Source organism: Syngnathus typhle, linkage group LG14 (assembly GCF_033458585.1).
Source record: "Syngnathus typhle isolate RoL2023-S1 ecotype Sweden linkage group LG14, RoL_Styp_1.0, whole genome shotgun sequence".
Taxonomy (NCBI): domain Eukaryota; kingdom Metazoa; phylum Chordata; class Actinopteri; order Syngnathiformes; family Syngnathidae; genus Syngnathus; species Syngnathus typhle.
This window is the reverse complement of record NC_083751.1, coordinates 2,097,500-2,122,069: the sequence shown is the minus strand read 5'-3', so window position 1 is coordinate 2,122,069 and position 24,570 is coordinate 2,097,500. Positions and strand designations below refer to the sequence as shown.

The 24,570-nt window shown below is 45.8% G+C and overlaps 5 protein-coding genes across 11 annotated transcripts in view; 2 read left to right on the top strand and 3 right to left on the bottom strand.

Moving 5' to 3' along the window:
• Positions 1-5,511, top strand: part of LOC133166604 (zinc finger protein GLIS1) — a 43,200-nt gene extending 37,689 nt beyond the window's left edge. For all 4 annotated transcript variants that reach the window (XM_061296640.1, XM_061296639.1, XM_061296641.1 and 1 more), the window contains 3 exons: positions 3,688-3,836; positions 4,462-4,605; positions 4,680-5,511. In XM_061296640.1, coding sequence (XP_061152624.1) covers positions 3,688-3,836; positions 4,462-4,605; positions 4,680-4,816 — 430 coding nt within the window. In that variant the 3' untranslated portion in view covers positions 4,817-5,511. The remainder of the gene's footprint in view (positions 1-3,687; positions 3,837-4,461; positions 4,606-4,679) is intronic.
• elovl8b (ELOVL fatty acid elongase 8b) lies at positions 5,142-7,619 on the bottom strand. The gene is made up of 7 exons (XM_061296662.1): positions 7,261-7,619; positions 6,667-6,854; positions 6,487-6,567; positions 6,358-6,414; positions 6,161-6,275; positions 5,957-6,084; positions 5,142-5,766 (listed from the first exon to the last, which is right to left on the bottom strand). Exons 1-7 carry the CDS (start codon positions 7,316-7,318, stop codon positions 5,602-5,604), a joined length of 792 nt encoding a protein of 263 aa, XP_061152646.1. The 5' UTR covers positions 7,319-7,619; the 3' UTR covers positions 5,142-5,601.
• A 107-nt stretch (positions 7,620-7,726) lies between these two features.
• On the bottom strand, positions 7,727-12,341 carry mutyh (mutY DNA glycosylase). 4 transcript variants are annotated; one of them, XM_061296657.1, is made up of 15 exons: positions 12,209-12,341; positions 10,162-10,292; positions 10,031-10,070; positions 9,890-9,963; positions 9,779-9,820; positions 9,640-9,711; positions 9,460-9,573; positions 9,292-9,389; positions 9,067-9,211; positions 8,912-8,999; positions 8,663-8,845; positions 8,454-8,602; positions 8,231-8,380; positions 8,107-8,157; positions 7,727-8,028 (listed from the first exon to the last, which is right to left on the bottom strand). In XM_061296657.1, the coding sequence occupies exons 4-15, from the start codon at positions 9,944-9,946 to the stop codon at positions 7,894-7,896; spliced, it is 1,284 nt and encodes a 427-aa protein (XP_061152641.1). In that variant the 5' UTR covers positions 9,947-9,963; positions 10,031-10,070; positions 10,162-10,292; positions 12,209-12,341; the 3' UTR covers positions 7,727-7,893. The 4 variants fall into 4 exon arrangements, with proteins under 4 accessions (XP_061152641.1, XP_061152640.1, XP_061152638.1 ...); XM_061296656.1 differs by lacking the exon at positions 12,209-12,341 and adding an exon at positions 11,427-11,568; XM_061296654.1 differs by lacking the exon at positions 12,209-12,341 and adding an exon at positions 10,926-11,082.
• mpnd (MPN domain containing) lies at positions 11,269-15,132 on the top strand. The gene is made up of 13 exons (XM_061296658.1): positions 11,269-11,571; positions 12,229-12,425; positions 12,489-12,710; positions 12,860-12,962; positions 13,188-13,266; positions 13,327-13,423; positions 13,522-13,594; positions 13,666-13,742; positions 13,826-13,994; positions 14,126-14,196; positions 14,263-14,352; positions 14,414-14,506; positions 14,662-15,132. Exons 1-13 carry the CDS (start codon positions 11,418-11,420, stop codon positions 14,746-14,748), a joined length of 1,512 nt encoding a protein of 503 aa, XP_061152642.1. The 5' UTR covers positions 11,269-11,417; the 3' UTR covers positions 14,749-15,132.
• On the bottom strand, positions 15,124-23,777 carry sh3gl1b (SH3-domain GRB2-like 1b). The gene is made up of 9 exons (XM_061296661.1): positions 23,433-23,777; positions 20,740-20,808; positions 20,585-20,657; positions 20,368-20,511; positions 20,160-20,293; positions 19,929-20,087; positions 19,749-19,852; positions 19,519-19,652; positions 15,124-17,383 (listed from the first exon to the last, which is right to left on the bottom strand). Exons 1-9 carry the CDS (start codon positions 23,475-23,477, stop codon positions 17,190-17,192), a joined length of 1,056 nt encoding a protein of 351 aa, XP_061152645.1. The 5' UTR covers positions 23,478-23,777; the 3' UTR covers positions 15,124-17,189.
• Between the last annotated feature and the right edge of the window lie 793 nt (positions 23,778-24,570).

Genomic DNA, 24,570 nt, shown 5'->3' with positions numbered 1-24,570 from the left:
ACAACTTTGTCCCGCAGAGTCTCTCGCTTGTTTTCCACCGATAACAGGGCGATCCCGTACGGGGGGAATCAACCTCTCGGCCCCGTTCGGCCCTTCTTCCTGGAAATGAGTCGGCCTGCCCGCCCCCCCACGGGCGCTGGTCACGGCGAGGTCGTGGTGACACATCACTTGCTCTATTTCTGGCGCCCGACACGGCGTTCGCAAAATCCCCCAGGAACCTCGAAGCGATGACCAAAGCTCTCCGTGCTGGGAGGGATTTGTGCGTTAATGAGAGCAAACTGCACGGGAGGGCGGCAAGGTGGGAGTTGGGGTTCTGCTTTCGTTAAACAGGCTTACATCAGGATCAGAGTTCCCCTCCGAGGACGGCGACTCGGCAAGCGCTCGGGACGACGTGCCAAAGAACGCCGATAGCGCAATGAGTTCGTACCATCGGGTCATTTACGCCTCATTTGCTGCCTTCGAGAACAAACAAGCAAGCAGCGCCGTTCGCTCATCAATCGCCGCATCACAGAGGGGGGGCCGCCGGACGGGAAATACAATGGATTGAAATCTGATTGGGCTTGTTACAAATGGAATTTTTGCTGATCTTGCCGAAAATAACCATTCCTATTGGATAAGGTGATAAGGCCTGAAACTGTAACCCTGTCTTAAAAGCATCATTTGAATTTTGGCTTAAGAGCATGAATTGGACCTTTAACCCTTGCTCGAAACCCTCATTTGAATTTTTTTGTTGCTTTATTTGCATTGCTCCAACGACAGATAGAACTTTTACAGCCGACCGCCAAAGTCAACAGAAGCGCCGCACTTGTTTTTCCCCAAACGGCTTAGCGGGACATGAAACATTTGGAGAAAATGATCAAGCCGCAGCGTGGCGCCCTCTGACCTCATAGCTTAAATGTGTTTACCCAAACTCAAACGGAGCATTTACACTCAGCGCGCTTGGTGTCACTTTGCCGCCCGCCGTTAATATCGCACGATGTCGGTGGAAATGGCTTTGCGGTGCGTTGAGCTGGATGAGCCGCTGAATGTCGTCGTTGACTGGCGCCTGTTGATATTACAGCCCCTCCGCAAATATTAGCGTCCAGCGTATTGATAGCGTCACCGTGAGTGACGCCGGCTAATTGAATTAGAGTGGCAAACACCGCCACGGTAGAGCTCCTACAGTGAAGGCGAAAAACTTTGGCACTTTCTATCCGTCCATCTTTCCTTCTCCAGTCCAAAAATAATTTTTTAGCAGTGGTCATTTTTGGTTTTTACAGCGGCAGGAAGTAACCTCACTCGACCATTTGTTTGCTTTTTCAAAAAATAATCTTTCCACTGGTTTGTAAAATGATCTGAGACAACAAATGGCAACAGAAGACGAAGGCGCCCACGAATTCTGCGCCAACGTTTGACTCCGCCTCCAACTTTAGGCTTCACCCAGCGAGCCTTGGGTGGGCTGAAGCCAAGTTCACCAATGCTCGGAGGAGATAGGTTCACACGGCACATGAAAGATCGCCCTCTTCCCTGCCAGCCCGATTTCGGCTGCCAGCCACACGCGAGCAGGACGAGGGTGGCGACCGTGTCCAGGCAGCTGGTAACGATTAGCATCTCTTTCACTTTAGCTGCACATAGAGGCGGCTTGTCAAAATATGAAGAGAGGAACTGTTTCCTGACTCGGTGCTGACAGCGGGTCAAGGGGTGGGGGGGCAACGCTCGCTCATTGGTTGCAAGCGGACAGCTGGATTATGACGTGTCAAATTCAAAATCACTTATTTATTTATTGTTCTATTAGAGGGGGGTTTTCAGTTTGTGGTGTGGCACTGACAACATGGAGTAAACATTTTTGACTGGCAAATACAATCAAATGTAGTCACAAGTATGTTTGAACGTGTTTGTAATTTTTTTTTTTACTCACAGACTTACCTTTTTTCCTCCTTTTTAAAAGATTATCTACAAATCATCTTAGTCACTGTACAGAATGTCGGTGTTGCATAGAAATAGGCAAAAAGATTTTGTGGGCTTTAAAGAGCCCCCTACCTGAACACCAGGGGTAAAGCAATTCTTGGAATTCTGTGATTTTCAGGGGGAAAACAAATCCCCGTTTTTTTTTTAGAGGCTTTCAGCCTGGTCATTTTAAGTCACCATGAAAGCCTGGAGCCTGTAGAAAAGTACCAAAATAATTCTTATAAATATAGCACTGCTGGACTACAAGTAAAAAATACTCACATAATCTTTCCGTATGGCAATGCTGAATAGGAATGAATACAAGTCATTGCGAATTAAGCAACTTTTATACAAAAAGAGAGAAAAAAAAAGCGTAACGACCTCACGCCATACGAATGAATGTAGAACAAACTATCTGGACTTACCTATTCCGCGAATTTTCTCTCCTTAAAATGAACTTTTTCCCCATTTTGGTCACACGGTAGTCTCCTACAAGATAACATTTGACATAAATTAAGCGCCAAGCATAAATAAAGTAAATAAACATGAAGTAAAAGTAAAGTTAAAAGCTAGAAACGGACCTGTCGACGATTCCTTCACGCTTCCATTTTGTCACTTTCCGCTTCAATTTCCCGCTCGCTCATCAAATCGCGTAATTGTCCGCGAGAGTTTGCGTGACGTCATCACACTGCGACGCTCTGATGGTATAAGACACCGGCCTGCAGCCGGGTTATAAATAACAAAAAACTTTATTTTATTCTAATCCGTGGCCCTGTTTCCATCATTACTCTTACATGACCTTGGATTTAAAGTCCACTGAATTTCACAAGTATTCCACACAAGTTTATGAAGCATCAGGAATAAGGACAATAAAAAAAGGGCTCCTCAAGGATGAATTTTATGTACCGGTATTTTTTAGGCCCAATAAAATCCTCAAGCAGTTCGCTTCGGCGAACCTAAATGCAGAATAAATCAAGTATTGGCAACGCTGCTTCGATTGCTCCTCGTATACTCGATCGGCCATTATATCTAATGTTAAAATCGCGTTAACGTTCAGAAAAATATACCAAAATAAACAGGCTTTACATTCCTTTACCACCTCCGAAAGAAAACCCATGATGTCATTCCGCTACTTTCATATTCCCTTTGCGGTAAATACTTTACCGCTACGGCTTGGATAAACACCATTTGGTGTGTTTTTCAATGACAACATGCGTGTCAAAGGGCCAGTGACGCAGCGCAGACGTGGTCGGTGTCGTGTGGGGGGCCGAACGGTTCTGCACAAGCTCACCCGGATACACGGCAAGGTGCTTGGCGCACATCAGTGTCACAATCAGGCTCAGAACATTTTATTGAAGAATTTACGCCTGTGAGTATTGTTTGCATGTGTTGCGCCACCGTTTCTGGCCTAATTCTGTTGCGTAAAGGGTTTTAACACTGCAACTAACTCATCTCTGATGTTTTGCATCATTTGTTAGCATTAAGCTAGGCAGAAATTCTCGATTTCTTTGGGTTAGAATAAGGCCGATTTCAAATACATTCATTCACACATATCTTGCGACATTTCTCTCCAATGCAAACTTAGTCAAGTGTTTGCTGACTTTAAACACAGCGTGTGTTTTCGGGGAGCCCCAAAGTTTCCACACGCCTCCTCCTTTGCGGTGAGCGAGCCTGCCTGGAGGTCCGCTTGGGAAGTGATGACACGTTTTAAGTCCTGACTGATGGATTGATATTGGAAGACAACATATGTGTATCCTCCAGGGTGTCAGGTCCACTCCTATCTCCAGGGATGAAGGGAACAGGCACCCCTCCGCCCCCTCCTCCTCCCCCACCCACATTGGAGAAGCATCAGGTCCAAGCTCAGCACAAGACCTTCCCTCACTATCACCAACATCAGACCCCCAACAACGGTAAGGCCAGTGAGGACTTTTTCTTTGAAGCAGGGGACACTGGGAAGCGGACTCGCATCTGGAGCAGTTTTAGGGACGGCTAGTGGGAAAGCCACAATGCCGGAAGCCCGAATGAGCCGAGAAAACAGTGGCCGGCGTGTTGTACTGTTCTCGGGGCACGCGTTCCAGTTCAACACTGTTTTCTCTGCACACTTGAGCACACGGACTTGACCCCCCCCCCCCCCCCCTTTGTGGTCACGCAGTTGCCGAGACATGTTCCAGGAACGCTGGGCCCGCTGCTGTTGTGTCTTCTGTGGTCCACACAACACAGACAATGGCAAAAACTATGTTAAGACTTAAATAGCGACGAGAATAGAGATTGGCAAACCTTTTTTTTGAATGTTCCCAAGGACCTTCTAATGAGGTCCTTTAATTTCTGCATCTAATAACATGACAAAAACTAAATACTCACCGGACATGCCGATTCTCAATCTGTGTTGATCACAACAGATGATAGTCAAACAGATTTGACCAACCAATCAGAGGATAGTTGAGTAGTGAGATCATCGAGAGGATGAATCTGAAAAGTGATTGGTTAAAAAAGATGAAGTCTGGCTACAATTTGATTTCTATTTCCCCCTTGCAGAATTCCAAGGTAGCTTCCAGAGCTGCTTCCACTTCTCGGACTCCTTCCGAAGCATGGAGCAGACGGTGAGCGATTCTCACGCCTACACTTCCCATCAGCACAATGGCTTCCACATGGCCACTAGCAACTGTCTGGGCACCGCAGGTGAGACATCCCAAAACGCTTCCATCCGAGTCCGGGTGATCGATCCATCTGTATCAGGCTTGTTTGTCTTGCAGGTTTCAATTTGAACCAGGAGCTGCAAGGCAGTGCAGGCTGTCAGTTCTCCTCCAGTCCAGAAGAGGGCGCCTTCTTCCAGACAGGCAGCTTTGAGCGTAGCCTTGGTCACATGTCGTCGGTGTACACAGAGTCGTAGACACAGATATATTTAGAATGTTTTGTTATTACGTCACACGTGCTTTGCACTCACATGAACGCTAATTTTGATTTTATGTAGTGGAAAAATCTTAAGCAGGCCTCTTTTGAGGAGATTGCTTTAGCGCTATCTGGTGACATCTTGAGGTCAAGGACCTTTAAAGTGAGTTGTGCTTCATTTAGACAAAAGTAGTTATTTGCCGCCATTGTGTGGTATCTATAGGTAATTACAGCCGTGGCAGTTGAGTAGGGGTGTCAATTGCTATCTCTAAATTATAATAGAGGGGCTTCACTATACCAAAGAGAGCCATCAAATTCTGCAAAAATGCTTCCACAATCACTTTTATTGGCCCAAAAGAAGAAAAAAAATGTCTCGGTTACAGTGTTGCAGCAATGTGAACGTTTCTCATACATTTTTCTCGAAAACATTGTCTTGTATTCGACTTCTACTTTTAGAGCGAAGCACAGAAACAATCGTATCGTGTTGCTGTGTTGTTTTAAAAAACAGCCGAAACAATGTTTGCATTCCTCCGTTTGATTTCGTGGCTTTGGGGTTTGTCTCCCTGCTCCAGTAATGCAAAGCATACCGAGCCTCCTTTAAGTTTGTGTATAAATGTACAGATTGTTTACAGCACACATTTGAATGTTTGTCATTTTTGTCCATTCCAGAAATAATAAATATATAAATGAAACAAATCATCAGCACTTGCTTGTTTTTAATCCAACATGGGCACGCGCTGCCCTCTAGTGGACAAGGCTGAGTACACACACAAATCTGAATACATCTTACTTCTGCTTCTTCTTGTCTAGGTAACTGCGGCGATAGAAGTTACCAAAAAGGATGATGAGGAAGATGCAGTAAAGAAACACGACAACGTTGGTGACGACCGGGAAGTCGCATTCGGTGAACACGTTGTAGGTCGCGTGTGTGAGAATCAGCAGAAACTGCAGCTGGCGAGACAAAATGAGCGGCGAAATTAATATCGATGCGCTCTCAAGTCATGCTTATACTTGAGTAGACTTTTCAAAAATTTAGCTTAGCTTAACAATGACAACAGCTAGCTAGCTAACAATGACAATCTGACGACACACAAAATGAAGTAACATCACCGGCACTTGGTATCAGTGCTGCTTTTCTTACCAACTGCAAGCAGGTGAGGTATGATTTCCACCACAGGTACTTGCGCAGGTGAGGGCCCATAGCCGCCAGGCCGTAGTAAGAGTACATCACAGTGTGGACCAAAGTGTTGAGCAGGCCGACGAAGAAAGCTGCAACGGCGAATTTAATACATTTGGTTTAGTGCATTCTCATACATTCCCATGGAAAGATTGCAGGACGTCTTACATTGTCCACCAGCCGTGTACTTGACGGCTGACCACCAGTTTAAGATCATGGTGGCGTGGTGGAAGACGTGAAGGAAAGTCAGCTGGCTGTTCTTCTTCCTCAGGATGAAGAAGAGCTGCTCTCATCCACATAGAAAAAGGAGAACCACTTCATGTCAAGCAACAAGATCTTTTCCATATGACAAAGGTCTACAGTACCGTGTCGCTGAGCTCGATGACTTTTGAGAAGAAAAACCACCAGCAGACCCGAGCCATCTACGAGAAAAGGAAGAAGATTGGAACAATGAGACGGGAAATGCACCTTGTGCACTTCATAAGATCTCTCACTCTCATGGGCAATGGTCTGCTGCTGTAGTCCACCGGCTGGCACAGGATGCTGTAGTTGGACAGCCAGGAAGTGGTCAAGAACTGGAAAAAAAAAAAAAAAAGGCACACAAGAATTTAGTGGTGTCAAAGGTCGCTCAACTTCACACACATTCCAAAACATCCCAAAAGAGTCTGACGCACCTCATGGAACATATAGATGGACATGCCCACCATGCTAAAGTTATAAATGATGAGAACCAGGCGGAGGTCTACGGGTTCTCTATGTCTCATGAGCCGAGGCCCCGCCCAGACCATGCAGAGGTACAGCAGGACGATGAGCGTGACCGGGACCGGTGAGTAGACCAGCGGCCACGGGTCGGTCCTCTTGTCTGCAGAATAAAACAGCATGTGGAGCAACGGAAGTAAAAAGATGATAGCAACATTTCTTTTTGCCATTTTTGTACGGAGGAACTACATTGATGTGAGTTGAGGAGGTTCACTTGAGCAAATGGAATGCTTTGCTGCCAATGGCCGCTGTCATATTTAATGGTGGTGGAAAATAAGGATTTGCATCTAACTGTCGTCACATGCATTGAAGACACAAGGCTGGACATTGTGACACTGAGCTATCAACGCTGGCATTCATTCGATTTGTTTTGCAGGAAAGAAAACAAAGGTACAGTTCTGGCTAGCAGGAAGAATAAAAACCCAAAATATTACTGCAGCCTGACTAAAAACTAGACAGATATCATCTCGATATAAGTTGTTGAGTTAAGACGAGGTCAAAGTACATACCTCCATTGTCGACTATGTTCTGGTGCACCGACAAGATCGTTTCCCACGCAGACGTCATCAGCTTTCTCTCACTCGCCAATTAGCTCCAGTCAAAATCTATAACGTTTTAAAACATCTTCGAGTTGAGCTGAGTTCCGTTGCTCTTCCTCCTCCTTGCAGAATACGAACTTTGCCTCGTGTGAGCCGCCTAGACTGAGCAGGAAAAATGTTGAGGAACCGGAACACGTCCGCATTCTTTACAGGGAACGCAAAAGGCTTTATATTGGATTCATGTGATATTGTTAGTTTATGTTTTTGTCAAGCGTATTGTTACGACGAAGGGTGTTGCGAATGCGAAAGTGCTACAAAAATAAAGTTCGATTCGTTTTACTCATCCGGTTAGTACCCCGTTTGTACACTGGGTGGTGCTGTTTCCTCATTTCAACAACCTTGATAGCGAGGAGTCTAACACGTTGACAGTCGCGCCTGGACTTAAAAAAGTAATTTTATTCAAGCATCTTAGAAATTATCTCAACATCCTTAACTGACATGTACAAAAATTGAGAGTTGGCCATTAATAACTCTTTTAACTTTGTTAGCAGCATGATTCAGAGACATATGTAGATGACACAGTACAGAAAAAAATGAAAACTTTCAGCAAGGTTCCTGCTTGGTGGTTCTGAAGAAAGACGTGAGTTGCTTGTTGCTACCACTGGTTACCTTCGTTTTGCCTTTCCTTGTACTTCGTACTGGTCTTTTCTTTTCGTCGTTCTTTTGCCTCTTTGCATCCTAAACGTGACAGGTTTTGAAATGATTATCATTATTATTATCACTTGCAGTATTAAGGGCTTTGTGTGGAATTATTACTGGAGAATTGAGCTCCTTCTGAAGTTTCGCAGAGTCGCAAAGCTTCACAATCTGGATGACAGCAAACAGTACATTTGTTTAAATCTGCAAATGTTGTGGATTTCTATAACTCGCTGCGAGTGACCTTTTTGACGCCCGTAGACACGGCGGCCTCCTGCAGCGCCGACCTGCTGATCCACCGCACGTCTCCCGTCCGCAGAGGCGCCTCGGCGTCTCCAAGGTGCAAAGTGTGGACCACGTATGTCTGGTGGATGTGCGAGAAGATATGAGGCACCTATGACGGAAAACAACAAATTTAGGAAGCAGTTCTTCTCCTTCTTGCAATATGAGCAAACAATTGAACTTACTTCTCCCACATACTGAAGGGAGCTGTCAATCAACGGTGCTCCCAAGTGTTTGTCGAGGTGGGCGCACAGCGCCGCTTTTTGTTTCTTTTCAGACTTCTCCTCCTTTTCCAACAAAAGACTCGGAAACTCCCACAAGCCTGCCAGCAAACCTGACAAAACCGCACGTGTTTTGGGACACGTCAAAGCCGAACATAGACATGAGTTCAAACCTTTATTGGGCCTTTGCTTGAGCAGGAACTCCTCCTGGCCTCCTTCTCCATGTCGAGTCAGCACGCACGTTAATGTCCGCTCCACCCTGGGGGGCTTCTTGGCCGGCTTTCTTGGGAAGTTCTGAACCCCCAACTCCTCATCCCAAGGCTCAAGTGGACATAGTGGGCATATTCCACTTGCACCTGAGAGAAGTCAGATGGGGAAAAAAAACTCTCCCCACCAGAGTTTTTATAAGGAAGATGACTTACTGCAATCTTCAATGTCTTGAAGAGCTGGAGGCTTTGCGTCCTTTTCCCCCAAAAGCCTTTTGGAATTCTGCTCTCGTTTGGCTTGAACCTACACACAAAATGCACTCGCCACTGAAGTATTTGTACTTAAGTACATAGTGTGAATACATTCATACCTTGCGGTAAGAGTGGCATTGAGAGCGTATAGGACACTGCTCGCACAGGGGGCCCTTTGGCGTGCAGACTCGGGCCCCAAGCTCCATCATGGCCTGGTTGAAGTCCCCTGGTCGCTTTGGGTCCACCAACGTATTCGCCAGAGCCCTGAAAGACAGCAGAGCAGAAAGAACCACTTGTTGTTGACGGCGATTCACATCACCGGCACTCAAGGAGTTCATTTTTACCAAAGGGCCTCTGTGACTGCGGGACTCGTGCAATCGGCCCCGATGGCCCTCACGCGACACAGGACCCGGATTACGTTGCCATCCACGGCTCCGGTAACCTAGGCGACCAAGGATGTGATTACTTCCTGGCATCAAAAGCCATTCATGCGTGTGCGTTTCCTAGCTGACTTGGCCCAGTGCGATGGAGCCGATGGCCGCGGCAGTGTAGCGACCCACTCCTGGTAGCTGTCTGAGCAGCTCGGCCACCGTGTCGGGCATCCGGCCATCGAGCTCCGACATCACCTGTGGCATTAAACAACCTGCCGTCCATTTTCGATACACCTTTTAAATAAAGCCCCCGTGACTCACCTTCTGGGCACCTTCGTGCAGACGCTTCCCCCGTGAATAATAGCCAAGGCCCGCCCACATCTGATTCACCTCCTGCTCGTGAACAAAATCAATAGTTTCAATCCCAATTCAGTTTCTTAACTGATGCTTTAGCGATCACCTCTAGTGTCGCAGCCGCGAGATCCGAAACTCCTGGCCAACGCTGAAAAACATTCAATTTTCCAACATCAACAAACTGGCATTATCCCCACACGCTGTCTGAAATGTGCACCTTCATCCATTTTGTGTAGTAGTCTATCACCGTGGCGACTTGGGTCTGTTGTAGCATGATCTCCGACACCCACACTTGAATAAGAAAAGACAAACATGTTCAAGTGGCGGGTGGGTGATGCAATGACGGCATTGACCAGACCTGCGTATGTCCTTATGTTGACATCAGGCTCTGTTAGCGCCTGTTGGAGTAATACAGGGGGCTGGTCAGACAAACAAACATCTTGTGTCGTGTTTTGTGTGTGTGTGTTATCAAAATAGATTATTTCTTACCACAGTCCTCCATGGCAGTTCTCTCTTCTCCAGGTCGTACCATCTGAGGAGATGAGTCTGCAGGTGACGAACATCAGCAGGCTCACAGAACGTGTGGTAGACGGAGGGCGAAACAGCACTCGAGGGTTCTTCTGCAGGAGAAAAGTCAGCATGATTTAACAAAGCGTGGTACAGATGGAGAAATTCAGAATTTTAATTAGTGCTGCTAGGTTATCTTGACTTTTGCAGTGAATATGGTCAATGTGATAACTCAGTTTACGTGGAGGAAAATTAAATACTTATTTGGTTTATCATATCAGTTCACTGAGCAGGTCTGCTTTTTCTCATTTTGTCACACTGTAATAATGACCTTCTCTTCCACGCGTCCGCTGCCTTTTCCGCTTCGGTTTGACGTTTTCCACCTGTTCGAGAGCTTCTTTCCTAAGTCTACGCATCGTTAAACGTGATGCACACATTTGAAAGTTAAAAGCGATTATTATTTTCTCTTGCCACCGTTTTAACAGGAACATGGATTATTTACTTCCACTGGCGCTATTTTAAAGATACACCCCCTTTTCAACGCTTGTCCAATCAGCTGCAAGGGAACATTTGTGGCGTGACGTTACATCCGGTAAAAATAAAATATGTACATACTTTTTTTCCCCCCATCCGTTAGTTACACCCGAATTTTGCGTGGTTATCGCCCTCGATAGTAGGAGTTTACTTTTTATAATAACTTCCATTCCAAAGAAGTTAAAGTGTACCCATGCGCAGTGGAGCAATACCTTATCCAACCAGCATGTGTCGCTAAAAACCCGCTGGCAATGGTCGAACCCGAAAACTGGAAATCTGCTGCCCTCTGCTGGCGAAATCCCCGGAAAGTCCTTTTCTTTGGGACTTGGGCGTCCTGTCTTTAAAGTTTAAACAGTGCAGAGTTTTCTAAACTTCCCTTATCACTGTACGGTGCTTATCGCTTGAAAACATCCCGTGATAGTCAGCGCGCATTTAAAATGGCACTTTCAAGTCGTTTCTTTTTCCAGCCACACTGTTTACATTATTTATGTTTTATTAATTAGCACGTTTAAAGCTGTCCTCTGCTCGTGGGGTGTATAAAAGTGAATCATCGGAGTGGATAACAGTGTCCGGGGGGAGGTGGGTGGTCGTCAGCATGGCAGCTGGCGCCCAGGGAGAGAGTGACAAGGAGGAAGAAGAAAGGGGAGGGGATCCGACATTAACGCAAGACAACAAGGAAACGACCACGACGGAGCCTTCATTTTATGCTTTACCACAACAACCCGAGCCGCCGGGAGCACGGGGAGAAGGCGCATCGCCGACCGCGAGCGATAGAAAGCCTCCGTAGCGACTGCACGCTCAAGCGGCCGCTTCCCGAGCTGGAGCGACTCGTTCCCGGCTCACTCGGAGCCATCATGGGTGAGGAGGATGAATGAAAGTGGGCTTTAATTATCATCCCGAGGCTGGGGGGACGAATTAAGGGAAGAGGGGAGCAGCAGGCCGCTTCTTTTGCCGAGAAGGGACGGGAAACAAAGGCAGTGGTTTAAGCCACAGTTAAAGGAGACGCTCCATTTAAGGGGGGGGGGGGGGTCGTTTTGTCCCTTTAAAACAAAACAAAACGGGATGCGATTAATTAAGCATGCAGCAACCACAATAGAACACTTTAACCAGTCAGACATTTAAGTATTATTTATTTATTAGTATTTAAGTTGTTTGACATTTTACTGTTTGGGAACAAAATCTTTTTGCTCCTTAGAAGAAAACTAAAATGTTTATTTTAGTAGAACCCCCGTTTATCGCGGGGGATAAATTGCAACTCTTGTGCGCCCCTTGGCCACTGGACACCGGAAGTTTCAAGTGACTCGGAAAACTAGAACTATTTTAGTCATCGTTTTCCACAGAGGATAAAGAAGATTTGTCAGTCAATATTGTTATTCTGTAATTACACCGCTTCAATTATTATAACAGTCATAGATGCCATTTGTATCCTGTCTATAGCATTTTGTATTGTTTTTAATTGGAAGGCAGATTAGATTTATTGACACGGTACCGCTACCTTTTGTGTGTTCTGCCCAGAGGTGCCCAGCTCACCCCAGGTGGTGGAGGACGGTGGCGAGGATGAGGAGGAGGAACTGAGCGGCGGCGAAGAGACCGACTTGCGTTGCAGCTCGGGCCGGAGCTCGCTGCTCACCCGGCGGGGCATCACGCTGCGGGTTCTCCTCAAGGACGGCCTGGTGGAGCCCGGTGATGGCGTGCTGGCCATCCACTACCTGGTAAGGAAACAGAACGTAGCAGCAGGCTGAAAAGAAAACTTTTTCTTTGGGTCTGACTCTCAGGGTAAGAACTTCATCGGGGACCTGCTGAACGACGGCAAAATCCGCTGGGTGGAGACGGGTCAGATCTTCAACTCGCCGAGTGCTTGGGCCACTCACTGCAAGCGTCTGGTCAACCCGGCCAAGAAGTCCGGTTGCGGCTGGGCGTCGGTACGCTACCGCGGACAGAAGCTGGCCCAGTACAAAACCACCTGGCTGCACAAGTATCAGCCCAGCGCTGACATGGTGAGCAGGCCGTGTCCTTACAATTAAAACTATGAGGGGGAGCGCAAGTTTGAAGTCTGCTGAAATGTCAACAAATGCAATCACCAGACCTACAAGTTGTTCAAGAAATTAATAGGTCTCTTCACGCTACGTGGTGTTGCTGACATCAGAGCCTGGTGAGCGAGGAAGACGACGACGAGGATGAAGAGGAAGGCAAGTCGGCCATGCAAACTGAAGACAAGAACAAAAACAACAAACCTGGAGGATTACATGGTATTTTTTTCTTTCTTCTTTTTTAAGTCTCTTCCCTGCTCGGCAATCTGTTTCCTATTTCAGGGATGGGCGGAGGCAGGTTCTGTAACTTGACTGTTAGTGCTTACATTTTCATCCAAGAGCCTTTTGCACTGAAAAACTGAAATCCTCATTATATGATTACTTTTCTACTTTTAAATCGAAATGTAATTTCATCATGGGGACACATTTGCTTTTTGTTCCCAGACGCTATGGCCCCGAGAAGGACGGACCGGGAGAGGATCCCAGTCAGATATTGCACTCTGGGCACAAGGGACGTTACCAGGTAGCCACTTCCTAAAATAGTCCACCGGAGGGCGCTAACGAGGTCACCTTCCATTCTCAGAGACCCCCACACGCTGGTGGAGCTGTCAGCCTTTTCGGCCATTAACAGGTTCCAGCCTTTCAACGTGGCCGTGTCCAGCAACGTTCTGCTGCTCATGGTAACGTCCAAACACGCACACTTCTAACTTTTGGGGGCGGAGTCTCAAGGTGGGCTGGAAAAAAAATCTCAAAGGTACCATATGCATCTCCTCACTAGGACTTCCACTGTCACCTGACCACCAGTGAAGTGGTGGGATACCTGGGAGGACGTTGGGACACAAACACACAACGTGGGTTTGACCCGAGATTAAAAAAAAAAAAAGATTATCCATCAAATCTAAATCTTTTGGTGTCGTTTCAGTGCTGACCGTCTTACGGGCGTTCCCTTGCCGAACAAGGCTGGCGGACAGAGAAGCTGCCTCTGCTGTCGAGGAGGAGGTACCACACACAGTTCTCTCATACAGAAAAAGTCACACAATTATTCTTCCATTTTTTTCGTTTTGTTACCTTGACGCATCCAGATCTGCCAGAACTTGTTCATGCGCGGCTTGTCGTTGGTGGGCTGGTACCACAGTCACCCTCGGGGTCCAGCCCTGCCATCGCTGCAGGACATCGACTCGCAGATGGACCACCAGTTGAGGCTGCAGGGCTCCAACAACGGCTTCCAGCCATGCCTGGGCGTCATCTGCGGTACCTGTGCTTCGGGACTTTTTGGACTGTTACAAATAGGCCTGGCGGATTGGCCCGACATTAGCTCTTGAAAAAAAATGAACAGTTGGGCTCCAATTACAAGTTATGTTTCACAATGAACTGTTTTTCAGGACCGTACTATCACGGCAATCAAGGTGTGGCCTCCACCATAACACCGTTCTGGGTCGTACCACCACCTGAGGTGAGCACGGCAGGGGAGCTTACCCGTGTTTGGGCCTCGTTATTTTTCTGCCGTCTTTGATCGCAGCAAAGGCCCAGCGACTACGGGATCCCCGTGGCTGTGGAGGTCACGTATGTTCAGGACAACTTTCTCACCAGTGACGTCCTCAACGAGATGGTATAACGGCGCCGAGTGTGATATTTGGTGAGAAAGAGCCCTGAACGCAAAATATTTACAGGTGCTGCTGGTGGACTTCTACAAGGACGCGCCCGACCTCGTCCACTTCCACCAGTACTGGTGTCCCGACACCACCATGATGGACAAGATCAAGGTGAGAGCTAAACATTCGACATTATTTGTAGTTGAATGATTTTCAAAGCAATACATTGGCATTAGATATTTATTTTCAAATTAGTCATTAAGGTACATTTGATTGGTTTAGGCCCCTTATATATTTTTTTAACTTCCTCACTGTCACATTTAAAGGGCTCACTGAGTTGTCACGCCCCCAAGGACCAAGCCTACTCCCAGATCCTGGAGCACGTCTACAGCCAGCTGAGTGTCGCTCAGTGAGACGAAAGTCTTACGTCAGTTTGTTTTTGTTGCTAAGGTTTGTCGAGGTTACACTGAGGTGATTTCACTGTATCAATGACAGGGTTTCAAGTTTTGCGGTCTCGGGGGGAGAAATTAAGAGTAACATAAGGCTTTGATTCTTAAAAAAAAAAAAAAAAAAGAAAAAGTAGTTTGTGAACACCTTTTGAATAGTGCTTGTTTCCCTTTTTTAATTTATTACTGCACCTGCATGAGAACAGAGTGATGCCTTAAGCCTGCTGATTGCTGTTCCATAAAACATTATTACCAATACACACTGGAAATATTTAAAACACATCCGTCTTTTTTTTTTTATAAATATTTTTGTCCAATACAGTATCAAAAAATAAATTCACATTTCCTTTTTTTGCCTTTTGTTTATTGTAAGAAGTAGAGAGGGTCGGGAAAGATGCACATAGGAATATAATAGTAATAAAGGACAAATAAATTGTGGTTAAATTCAGTTCTCGTTGCAAAGGTAAAAAGGCGGCTTACGTCTAACATTTGACAAGGTACAACAATAATTAATGAAGGACTACATGCAATTTTTGTAATGGTTTTGGATATAAAAATAATACTATAGCGAACCTGAATATGTTTAATGCGATTCCGTTGAATATTTAAGACCGACTACACAAAACATAGCGCTTTAAAAATCAGGAAACGAATGGGACTTTTTAAAAAAACATCTCAAATGTATGCAAAACAATTAGTTAGCTGTGTGTATGTGTGTGTGTGTGTGTGTGTGTGACAAAACAACCTGTAGTGTCATAAAAGTGCCGCAATGAGCACACGCACAAAAAGTGCCAAAGGTTAAAAAAATTGAAATTGTGGACATTAGTTTTTGGTTTCCTACCTTTCTGTTCCAAAGGCACTCAAAACAATCCATAAACAGTGCTCCAATACCAGGTGTAAACATATTAGACAAGGTCCAAAACACAGTGGCAGTCTGGTTCTGGGGGTGGTAAATGCACAAACGTGGACTGGGGGAAAGAAAAAAATGGTAAAAACATTCCCGATTCAAAGCATTCCCTTGATGTTTTCCCTTTGACCTGGAATCCTCAATTATATACAAATGGATTTTGGTGCAGTGGAAGCTCCCAAGTGGAACACAATACCAGGAAAAAAAAGCAAGTGACTGCCAAAGCCTTGTCAAGTATAAAACAGATGCTTTGACGCCATTTTGCGGCCAAGCCCCCTATGTTGAGTGGAGGAAATGTCGTCTCGTTTCAACTTTCAAATTGAGTTTGAAACGTGCCTGGGCATAAGGTGCATTCATGAAATGTCAATGCTAACATCTGTTAGCTTCTCTAAGGCCTTTCGCATCATGGTAGCGTTAGGCTAGCGGAGTTTACGGTTGAAAGTTGTCATGATTTAAAAGGTTCCACTTTGGTGTTTCCACTTGTACTCAGAGTACAGGAAGAGTTGCAATGTACTAAGACAAACATCACATGGCAATACCTCTTAAGTGGGAAGCAGGAGTTTCACATTACGGACAGAAAGACGCAAACGCTGCCAGCAGCGTCGTCTTTTCAGGCACTGCGTGTGTAAAACGGCCTCTACGACAAGTCGGAGTGCACAATGAAACAAAAGTGCACTTGTCAAGTGACTGTAGCATCGCTGAAATGCTTTTATAAAAACACTGCGGACTAAACCATTAAAAAGACAAAACACTGAAGGTTAACCGGTGGCTATTTTAAGCATTTATTCCATATCCGCCCTTTGTCCTTAGAAAGATTCAGTAGTAGTGTCTTACTTGAGTTAGCCTCGGTTGCTCTGAGTCCTGCTCTTCCTCACTTTTGTATGGTGTCCCACAGGGTTCAATGTCTGGGCCCCTGCTGTTTTACATTGGTACCCTTGGAATCCATTTGAAGAAAACATGGTATTTCCTTTCACTACGTCTCACTGAGCAAAAATGACGCTTTCTCATTAAGGCAACTTTTGCACTTTCTAGTGATGGCAAAAAAAATATATAGTATGGATTTTAAAATGGAGATTAATATGCTCAAATGGATATCAAGGATATGGAAGTAGTGGGACAAACGTTCCAAGTAAGACACAATCATTCCACTAGTGCACTTAACTGTCTCACTAGTGAGGGCACTCGCACACGGACCTGAGGGATATGAAATAAATGCGCAAACTGCCTTGCACGAGTGTTACTAGACTGCGACGATGTGGTTCAATACCTCAAGTCAGATAAAAAAAGGCAATTGTCAGAGTGGCCAGCAGGTGTCAGCTCAGATTTGAAACAGGGGAGGGGGGGCGTATTGCGTCAACCTGAGCGTTGCATGCTTACTTTGTCTCGGTCTAAAAATCAAAGGGAGGTCTTAAGAGTCCATCCTCCAAGGGGAACTGGATCTAGTGTGGACCACGCCGGGGTCTGTCCGAGGCCTCGCTCCCAACATGCCCTCCCACGCACCTTATTGTGGCAACGGAACCAGCACCTCCACATAGTTGAGAGGGAAAAAGCCAGACTGACTGTTGAGCATCCCCTCGTACCAGTTCTCGTCGATCTGATTGGTCAGCGTGATGATGTCGCCCTCGCGGAAGCCCAGTTCGCCCTCGTTCTCCGGCTCAAAATCGTAGAGCGCCTTGCAGCTGGGCTGCTCCGGGGCTGCGGTCAAGGTGGGAGGGGAAAAAGCACGACTTTTACCAAAACATAACAGACTGTCACAACATCCAACAGTGGTGGCGTCTCCTCTCGTCAGTGGTTTTAATGCTGTGCAAAGCAACGGCTGACATAAAAGGATTACTTTGGCGCTAGAGATGCACCGATCCGACTTTTTCAGTTCCGATACCGATACCGTGGCTTTGCGTATCGGTCGATACCCGATACCGATCCGATATTATGGTTGACTTGATTGATTGATTGTATATTTATTGATCCCCAGGGGTGGGGAAATTCAGGCCCCAGCCGTATTCATACCACAGAGTGGGTATACAAAAGACACACAGATGGCATGAGCGCAACTCAATAGGCTCTCATAAGGCTGCCACACAACGGTGCCACAAAGAAAGGCAGAAAGTGCTCAAGATAAAAGCCATCAAAGCAAAACAAAGCTAAAAGACAAAGGAAAAAAAGTAACAGCGGCCAACCAGCACCCCTCAATACAAGAGAACACCCCAAAACACACAAAATAGCCTCCACGGGGTCCATAGACAGGTGTAGGGGCAGTCCAGTTCAAACTTAACAAGCTACATAACTCTACATGTGGAACAGAAAAGACCAAAGGCAATGGCATCAGGCAGACTACACAGTTCTTTGCTCTAAATTAGGGGTGTCCAAACTAACGGTCCAGTTTTTATTGGCCCGCAGCAAATTCTGAAAACATAATTGAATATGGCCCGCACAAGAAGCTTGAGCTCAGCTTCTCAGTTTCCACACTAGATGGAGCCCGCCACACAAAGCGTTTGACGTCCCATTAACACCCCCCCGGAAGAGAAGCGAACACGCAGCGTTTCACATCCGATTAGCCCCCCCCATTCGGGAGAGAAGCGAACGCGCAGCCTTTGACGTCCCATTAGCAACCCGAAGAGAAGCGAACGCGCATGGTTTGACGTCCGCTTAGCGAACGTTCGCTCCATGTTTGCGTTTGTTTAGAAAACTCTCGTGGCATGCGGCACACGTGCTGCTGACGTATGACGTAGCCCGCGTCCCAATAGATTAAGGAAAGTATCGGCTCACAGATCGGCTGTATTTCCCGATACCCGATCCATCTATTTTGTTGATATCGGGACCGATATCCGATCCAGATATCGGATCGGTGCATCTCTATTTGGCGCCATGAAAAAAGTTAAATATTTTTAAAAAGAAATACACAAGTATCTTTACTCTTACTTAGGTAGTGTGGGTACTTTCCCCATCTCTGCCTCTTGTTATCTCGTAACCCCCCCCCATCCAAACACACACATCACTGATCTGAGAGCGCACACAGGAGCTCCATGCACAAACAAACTACGCAATTGTCTCCACACAATTCACTCATTGTGTGACGTGGTAGTCGAGCTTGAGAAGCGCAAAGAGCTAATCAGCCCTGTTGTCTGTAACAAAGCCTTACGTCTCAAAAGGTATTTCACTTTAGTATAAAATCCTAAAGATGATTTGCATGATGCAATGCAAAGCACAGACGCGTTTCGACACGGCGTTATTCAAATTGTGGTGAGTTGAGTTCCCTTTTTTGAAAAAAAAAAAAAAAAGCAGACTTTGCTCAGACCACAGGATGTGGACTTGTTTCTCCACGTGCAGCGTTAGCAAAGAAAACATGAAGCGCGTATGGTGAAATTCACCAACGATTTAGCGTGTTCTGCTTCCTACTTTTCACACGTTAAAAAAAGAAAAAATAGAAACTCAAACCGAAACAAAACATCAGACCACAGGAGAGATTCATGCTCCGCCCACTCTGTCTCACAAAACGTTTGCTTCCGGAAAAACAATCTGGGCCGGAGAATCGACGGTTCTGGTGATGTCAGGGGGGAGAGGAACAAGGTCAGTCGGACAATGGCAGGCCAAAAAAAAATCACGCGCGCACACGTATGTAAACACTACAGATGTGTGTATGTTTGTGAGACATAATTGTGGTGCGCTGCACTGACTCATGCAGGTCTTGCGCAATCATGCAGGAAATAGCTGGAATGTTTATCCGCTCGGTTTCACCGAAACAGACGTGTCCTCGGATCGATGCTGTGGTTTTCCCAGAATCGCCGAACATTTCAGAAAAAAAAACATTCGTCTCCTTCCGAGTGGCTCACCCGAGTTGCGAGAAGGCGGCAGGGCCATTGAGGTGGAGTACCCCCCGTTGGAGTGGTTGTCTTCTCCGAAATCAAACAGCGGTTTGGGCTTGGGTGTGTATTCGCGTCTCGGTCGGGACTGGGCCTCGTTCATCCTGTTCGGAAAGATCACCCCCCCCGTTTGAAGCGTTAGCATAAAGTGACGGCAATTTGGCTAAATATCGTTGCTCTTTAAAAAGACAATATTGAACCTTTCTCCGAGCTTATCCGACAGCTCTTCCAGAACCTGGACGGCCTGCCGGTGGTACTGCAGCTGGGATTCCACCAGTGACGAGAGCTGGCTCACCTGTTCAATCTACTCGCACAACATAGCGTCACCGCGGGTAAGCAAAACGAGCGCCCCACGCCAAAGTTAATAACGGGCTCCTCACGTCAGTCTCCATCAAGTTGTACATGCTGTTCTCGGCAACCTCCTTCGACTCGTGGAACTTCTCTAGGGCCTGTCGGATGTCCTCCTCGGGGATCTTGCCCTGCCGCTTTTTTTTGTAGTCGTAATCCAGGCGGCGGCCTTCCAGCTTTTTGAGGTGGTGCTGCGGACAGACAGAGTTACGTCACCCACGTCCTCGGGAAACGAGACGCGCGATGTCGTGGTGAAAAAAAACCTGAATTTCCCGCAGGTCTTTGTCGCAGAGGCCTTGCAACGGATCGATGAAGTTCTGTTTGACGTCGATATCCAGCGAGTCTTTGACTTCGGCCATTCTCTTCATGGCTTCGCCCACTTCCACGAGGGCGCCACCTGGAGACCGAAAAAAAATGATGGCATTGATTTGAAGCGGCGCTTTTAAAGCCGTGCCCAGAAGTCCATCTCACCAAAGTTAGTCTCCTCTCCCAGTTCTCTTCCATACTTGGTCATGCATTCCCCCAGCAGCCCCTCGGCCTGCGGGTAGCCGGGGTTCTTCACCTGACCTCGGATTTTAGACATGGTGTTCAACATGGAGAGTTTGGCCCGAGATGCTGCGGGAGGAAAAGGAAGCTGATGATCTCGCTTCTGAAATTTACAGCTGCAAACATTCCTCCGCCTTCTCACCGGGGTTGGGCTGGAGATATTCAGAGGTTTTGGAGATCACCTCCACTACAGCTTTACTGGTCACGTCCACCTTCTACACGCACACAGCGAGAAATCCGATTTCATACGGAATTCCAGAAATTCACACACCCCAAAAAAAAATAAAGCTGTCTTACCCGCTCCAGATCTCTGAAGTCATCATCAAGTTTGGTTCCTTCAGCGCCGCCAACTTTCTCGCTCACCATCTAGCGGCAGGAGGGGAAGACAAAGAGCCATGGGGGAGGGTAGAAAGGATGAGGTCATTTAATGAGGCCCATAAGGTTCTAATGGACACATCCACACGCGAGCTCCACAGACATTTGTGTTGTTTTGCTGTGTCAACGCAGGAGCAAGGAATGATTGTTTTGCACTTGTTTATTCAAGGCTCCCCCGACAACCATTAAATATTACTTTGGGCCACCGTTGAGAGCCGTGCCTTCGTTTAGCGGCAACACCGACTTGCATTTCCTAATCCCAGGGATAAAATAAAACAATGTACGTGTGTTTTATTCGGCTAGAAGTTCCTCCAGGCTCCATTGGCAGCAGATAACGGCGATGATTTACAGCCCTGGGTTGCAAAATAACCGCATGACCTACTTTGTAAGCATAACAAATCTTTTTTTTTTTTTTTTACCGTTACATCATATTAATATTTGTCAGCAATTTGTTTTATGACAAAAAAAGTGAGTATTTATCCAATCTGATGACAAGAAGGACAGAACTAAAAATAGTGTGAAGTATCGGTAAGACGTGAACTCCTTTTGTCATGTCTGGAATTCCCGAGCGCATATTTGGCCAAAGGTTGAAAGGCAGCCTTGAAGGAAGACGTGTCACGAGATACCAGTCGTTTCCACCCTTTGCCCAATTAATTGGCCTTCAAGTTCACTTATCTGTCCAATGGAGTTAACCCGCCTTACTGGATTGATATGATGTGGCATCCCATCAGGCCTCTTCCAAACGTTTGTGGTACCGTCATGGAAAACAGCAACTTTTTCTAAATAAATGTCTGAACCCATTTTGAATTTTTACAAACCGACAAGCGCAAAGTGGACGAGTCACACGCAATGTCAGAAGCCTGCGGTGGAAAAATGAAACATGGCAGGAAAACCAGTGACTTTTAGCTGTTGCCACCCTCAATTGCTCACCACACTGATGACAAAACAAGCACAGCTAGCGCAGCCAAGAATCGACACGGGTCTGTCGACAATCCCGCCTGACTTAGAGAGAAGAAAATAGCCCGGACCGTGGGAGGCATCAAAGCGAAGGATTTACAGTCACTTTATTCCATAACTTGTTATTATTATTTTTTTTAAAATGGTCTTAATTAAGCATTTTAGCAAGAGCACAATTCCCAGTCATTGTGAAAATCTTTGATTTGCGATATTGTAGCCCGTTTTGGTTTTCAAATCTTTGCATTTGGAGTTGATGATGATGATTACGCAAAAGCAGACGAGAAAAGCGAAAGGTAAACAAGGATGTGCGCACTGCTGGGCATAGATATCCAGCCCCACTTCCCGTATGGCTCCCGTGAGGAAAATCGGAGCTGTGTCAAACGTTATTGAGAAGAGGGAAAACAAAAGAGGTGTCGTCAAAATAAAACAAAAAGTTCTGCTTATCTCCATGTGTTCTATCTGTGACTGGCATTGAGCGGCGGTGATTTACCGACACAATTTAGTCTGCCTATTTCAATAAATAAATACCGTAATTTTCGGACTATAAGTCGCACCGTAGTATAAGTCGCCCCAGCCATAAAATGCCCATAAAAGTGAAAAAACAAACATATATATGTATATAAGTCGCTCTTGAGTATAAGTCGCCCCCCCACCCAAACTATGAAAGAAACCGCAACTTATAGTCCGAAAATTACGGTACTAGAAGAGCTAGCGGCTTAATATGCTTGTTTTTAATCCGCCTTTTGATGTGATTCCTATTTAATCACTATTTGTTTTTTTACCATTACTATGAAATTAGCTATCATTGATACATTAATTTCTAAACGCTTCCCAATATTTCATTTCCATCTTCTTTTACAATAAGCCATTTGAGTTCATCAGTCCATTCTTCTCCTGATACAGTCCACTTTTACACACAAGCTAATCAGACATTGCAACACATTCTAACCGTCAGGGATTTCTGCATGTTCCTGACAGGAAACTCGAGGCAGAAACCCAATGGCTTTCCTGCTTAGATCAGCAGGGGTGGTGAAGAAAACCACATTCTTCAACAGCATCCCCGCCCAGGTTGAACTGTAGTAGTAATAGTAGTCGTACAAGAAGATCCATGTTTTAAATAAATAATCAGCACTCCGATTCATTAATTGTGTGAGCAAAGGTATCGCTGAGGGCCCACAATTGATCAAATAAACAAGACATGACTTAACACGACACATCTGGAGTGAAAAGGAGGTCAGCAGGTCTTCCAGAAAGCTCTGACACATTTTCAAATTCAATTGTATGTTTAACTTGGAACTTGTTGTGGTTACTTCTCATAGTCGTGACTCACAGGGAGACCGAAAGAGGTTTTGACCTTTGGTCTTATAAATCCAAAGAAAACGAATCGCCTGGAAGATTCACCTCTACTTTAATTAGCTTGGGGTGGGGAAGAGGAGACAAAAAAACGCAACACAACAAAAACACATCATAGACAGCAACATTTGCTTCTTTGTGGCACCACACAATGAAGAAAACCCAAGTAAAGTGTTAATTAGCCGTAGCCGCAACTAAATAGCGTTAGCTACAATGCTAAGCGAAGCTAACTAGGAGTTGGTTAGCTAGCCGAACCCGAAGCGGGGTGTCGGTAAATGTCTCGAGGAAGGAAAAGTTGAACAAACCTGGCTCGCTTTGTAAAACTGCTTCTTCAAGCCGGCCACGGACATGTTGGAGGTGTCTTCAACTTCACAGCGAGTTTGTGGCGTGAACGAGTCCGAAGTTGGTCGCGCGGCGTCGGGGGCAAAACGAGTCGAAACGCTTCGGAGGTCTCATATGACTGCTCACACGTCCGTCACTGGGTCGGGACACGCCGACTGACCACGTCCACGGAGGAGTCGTCCCACTGTCACCGGACATGCACACACTAAACTGTCCCGAAAGTCGAATTTGGTGAGGTGGCGAGCGTCCACGTAATCACCCAAACAAATGTGCAGCAGAACGAAATGATTCTGCATGTGGGGAACTCTTGCTTTGGCGTCTACTGCCCCCGTGTGGTTGCGGGTGGGAATGCACGTTGTGTTAACAGGCCAGATGTTTTCGTTGTTCTTACATAACATAAAAGCACAGAACATTTTTATTGGGTCGTCGGATACAAACAGGAGCATTTGTCGTAGAGGGCAAACATTGTATTTACTCTCGTGGTTCGTGATTGGCGAGGCAATAATATTAGCATTAATCTGTACATGGATGTACAAAATAGCTGAATGGAACAAAACCGGGATTGTATAGGTAAATCAAACAATCATAGGACCAAAAACTTCTGAAAAGTATACGCAGGTACTTCATAAACTCTATCCACCCACAAAGCAATTTTGCAACAATACCACTATTGACCACAGGGTGTCACTAACGTACAACATTTAAGATTTACACGTCATTAATTAAAAAAAGACATGTTCGAAATGGCGATATTTGTATTTAGAATTTGTTGTCTGTTCTTAGATGACAGAAACTGTATCATGGAACCATACTGCATTATCAGACCCACTGAATTTAATACATTTGTTGAAACTAGCATCTGCATTTCCTGAACAAAGTAAACTGTGTTCAGATTAAATCTGTTCTCTCCAATGACAAATCAGTTCAAAACGCGTTTTTTTAATTGTAAAAAGAATTTTATTACATTCTTAAACCCACAAAGCATGTCACCATTGTGCAATAACACTTGTGTTAATAAACCACTCTGGCTCTTATATCCATGACATGACATAAATTACTTCTCATATACAAACTATCATGATTCAATATTATTATTAATAA

Bases quoted from the DNA above. Each gene is read 5' to 3' on its own strand.
- elovl8b (XM_061296662.1), bottom strand. From the start codon at position 7,318: ATGACGTCTGCGTGGGAAACGATCTTGTCGGTGCACCAGAACATAGTC. The intron at 6,085-6,160 runs GTAAGACGTCCT...TCGCCGTTGCAG, and splicing joins GTACACGGCTGGTGGACAAT to CTTTCTTCGTCGGCCTGCTC. The intron at 5,767-5,956 runs GTAAGAAAAGCA...TTGTCTCGCCAG, and splicing joins ACCTCACCTGCTTGCAGTTG to CTGCAGTTTCTGCTGATTCT.
- sh3gl1b (XM_061296661.1), bottom strand. From the start codon at position 23,477: ATGTCCGTGGCCGGCTTGAAGAAGCAGTTTTACAAAGCGAGCCAG. The intron at 20,658-20,739 runs GTAAGACAGCTT...GTGTGCGTGTAG, and splicing joins ACTTCAGAGATCTGGAGCGG to AAGGTGGACGTGACCAGTAA. The intron at 17,384-19,518 runs GTGAGCCACTCG...CCTTGACCGCAG, and splicing joins GCCGCCTTCTCGCAACTCGG to CCCCGGAGCAGCCCAGCTGC.
- mutyh (XM_061296653.1), bottom strand. From the start codon at position 10,670: ATGTTCCTGTTAAAACGGTGGCAAGAGAAAATAATAATCGCTTTTAAC. The intron at 9,390-9,459 runs GTCAGCTAGGAA...TTGGTCGCCTAG, and splicing joins GCTCCATCGCACTGGGCCAA to GTTACCGGAGCCGTGGATGG. The intron at 8,381-8,453 runs GTAAGTTCAATT...TTTCCGTCATAG, and splicing joins CCCTTCAGTATGTGGGAGAA to GTGCCTCATATCTTCTCGCA.
- mpnd (XM_061296658.1), top strand. From the start codon at position 11,418: ATGCTTTACCACAACAACCCGAGCCGCCGGGAGCACGGGGAGAAGGCG. The intron at 11,572-12,228 runs GTGAGGAGGATG...TGTTCTGCCCAG, and splicing joins CTCACTCGGAGCCATCATGG to AGGTGCCCAGCTCACCCCAG. The intron at 13,595-13,665 runs GTGGGTTTGACC...GTGTCGTTTCAG, and splicing joins TTGGGACACAAACACACAAC to TGCTGACCGTCTTACGGGCG.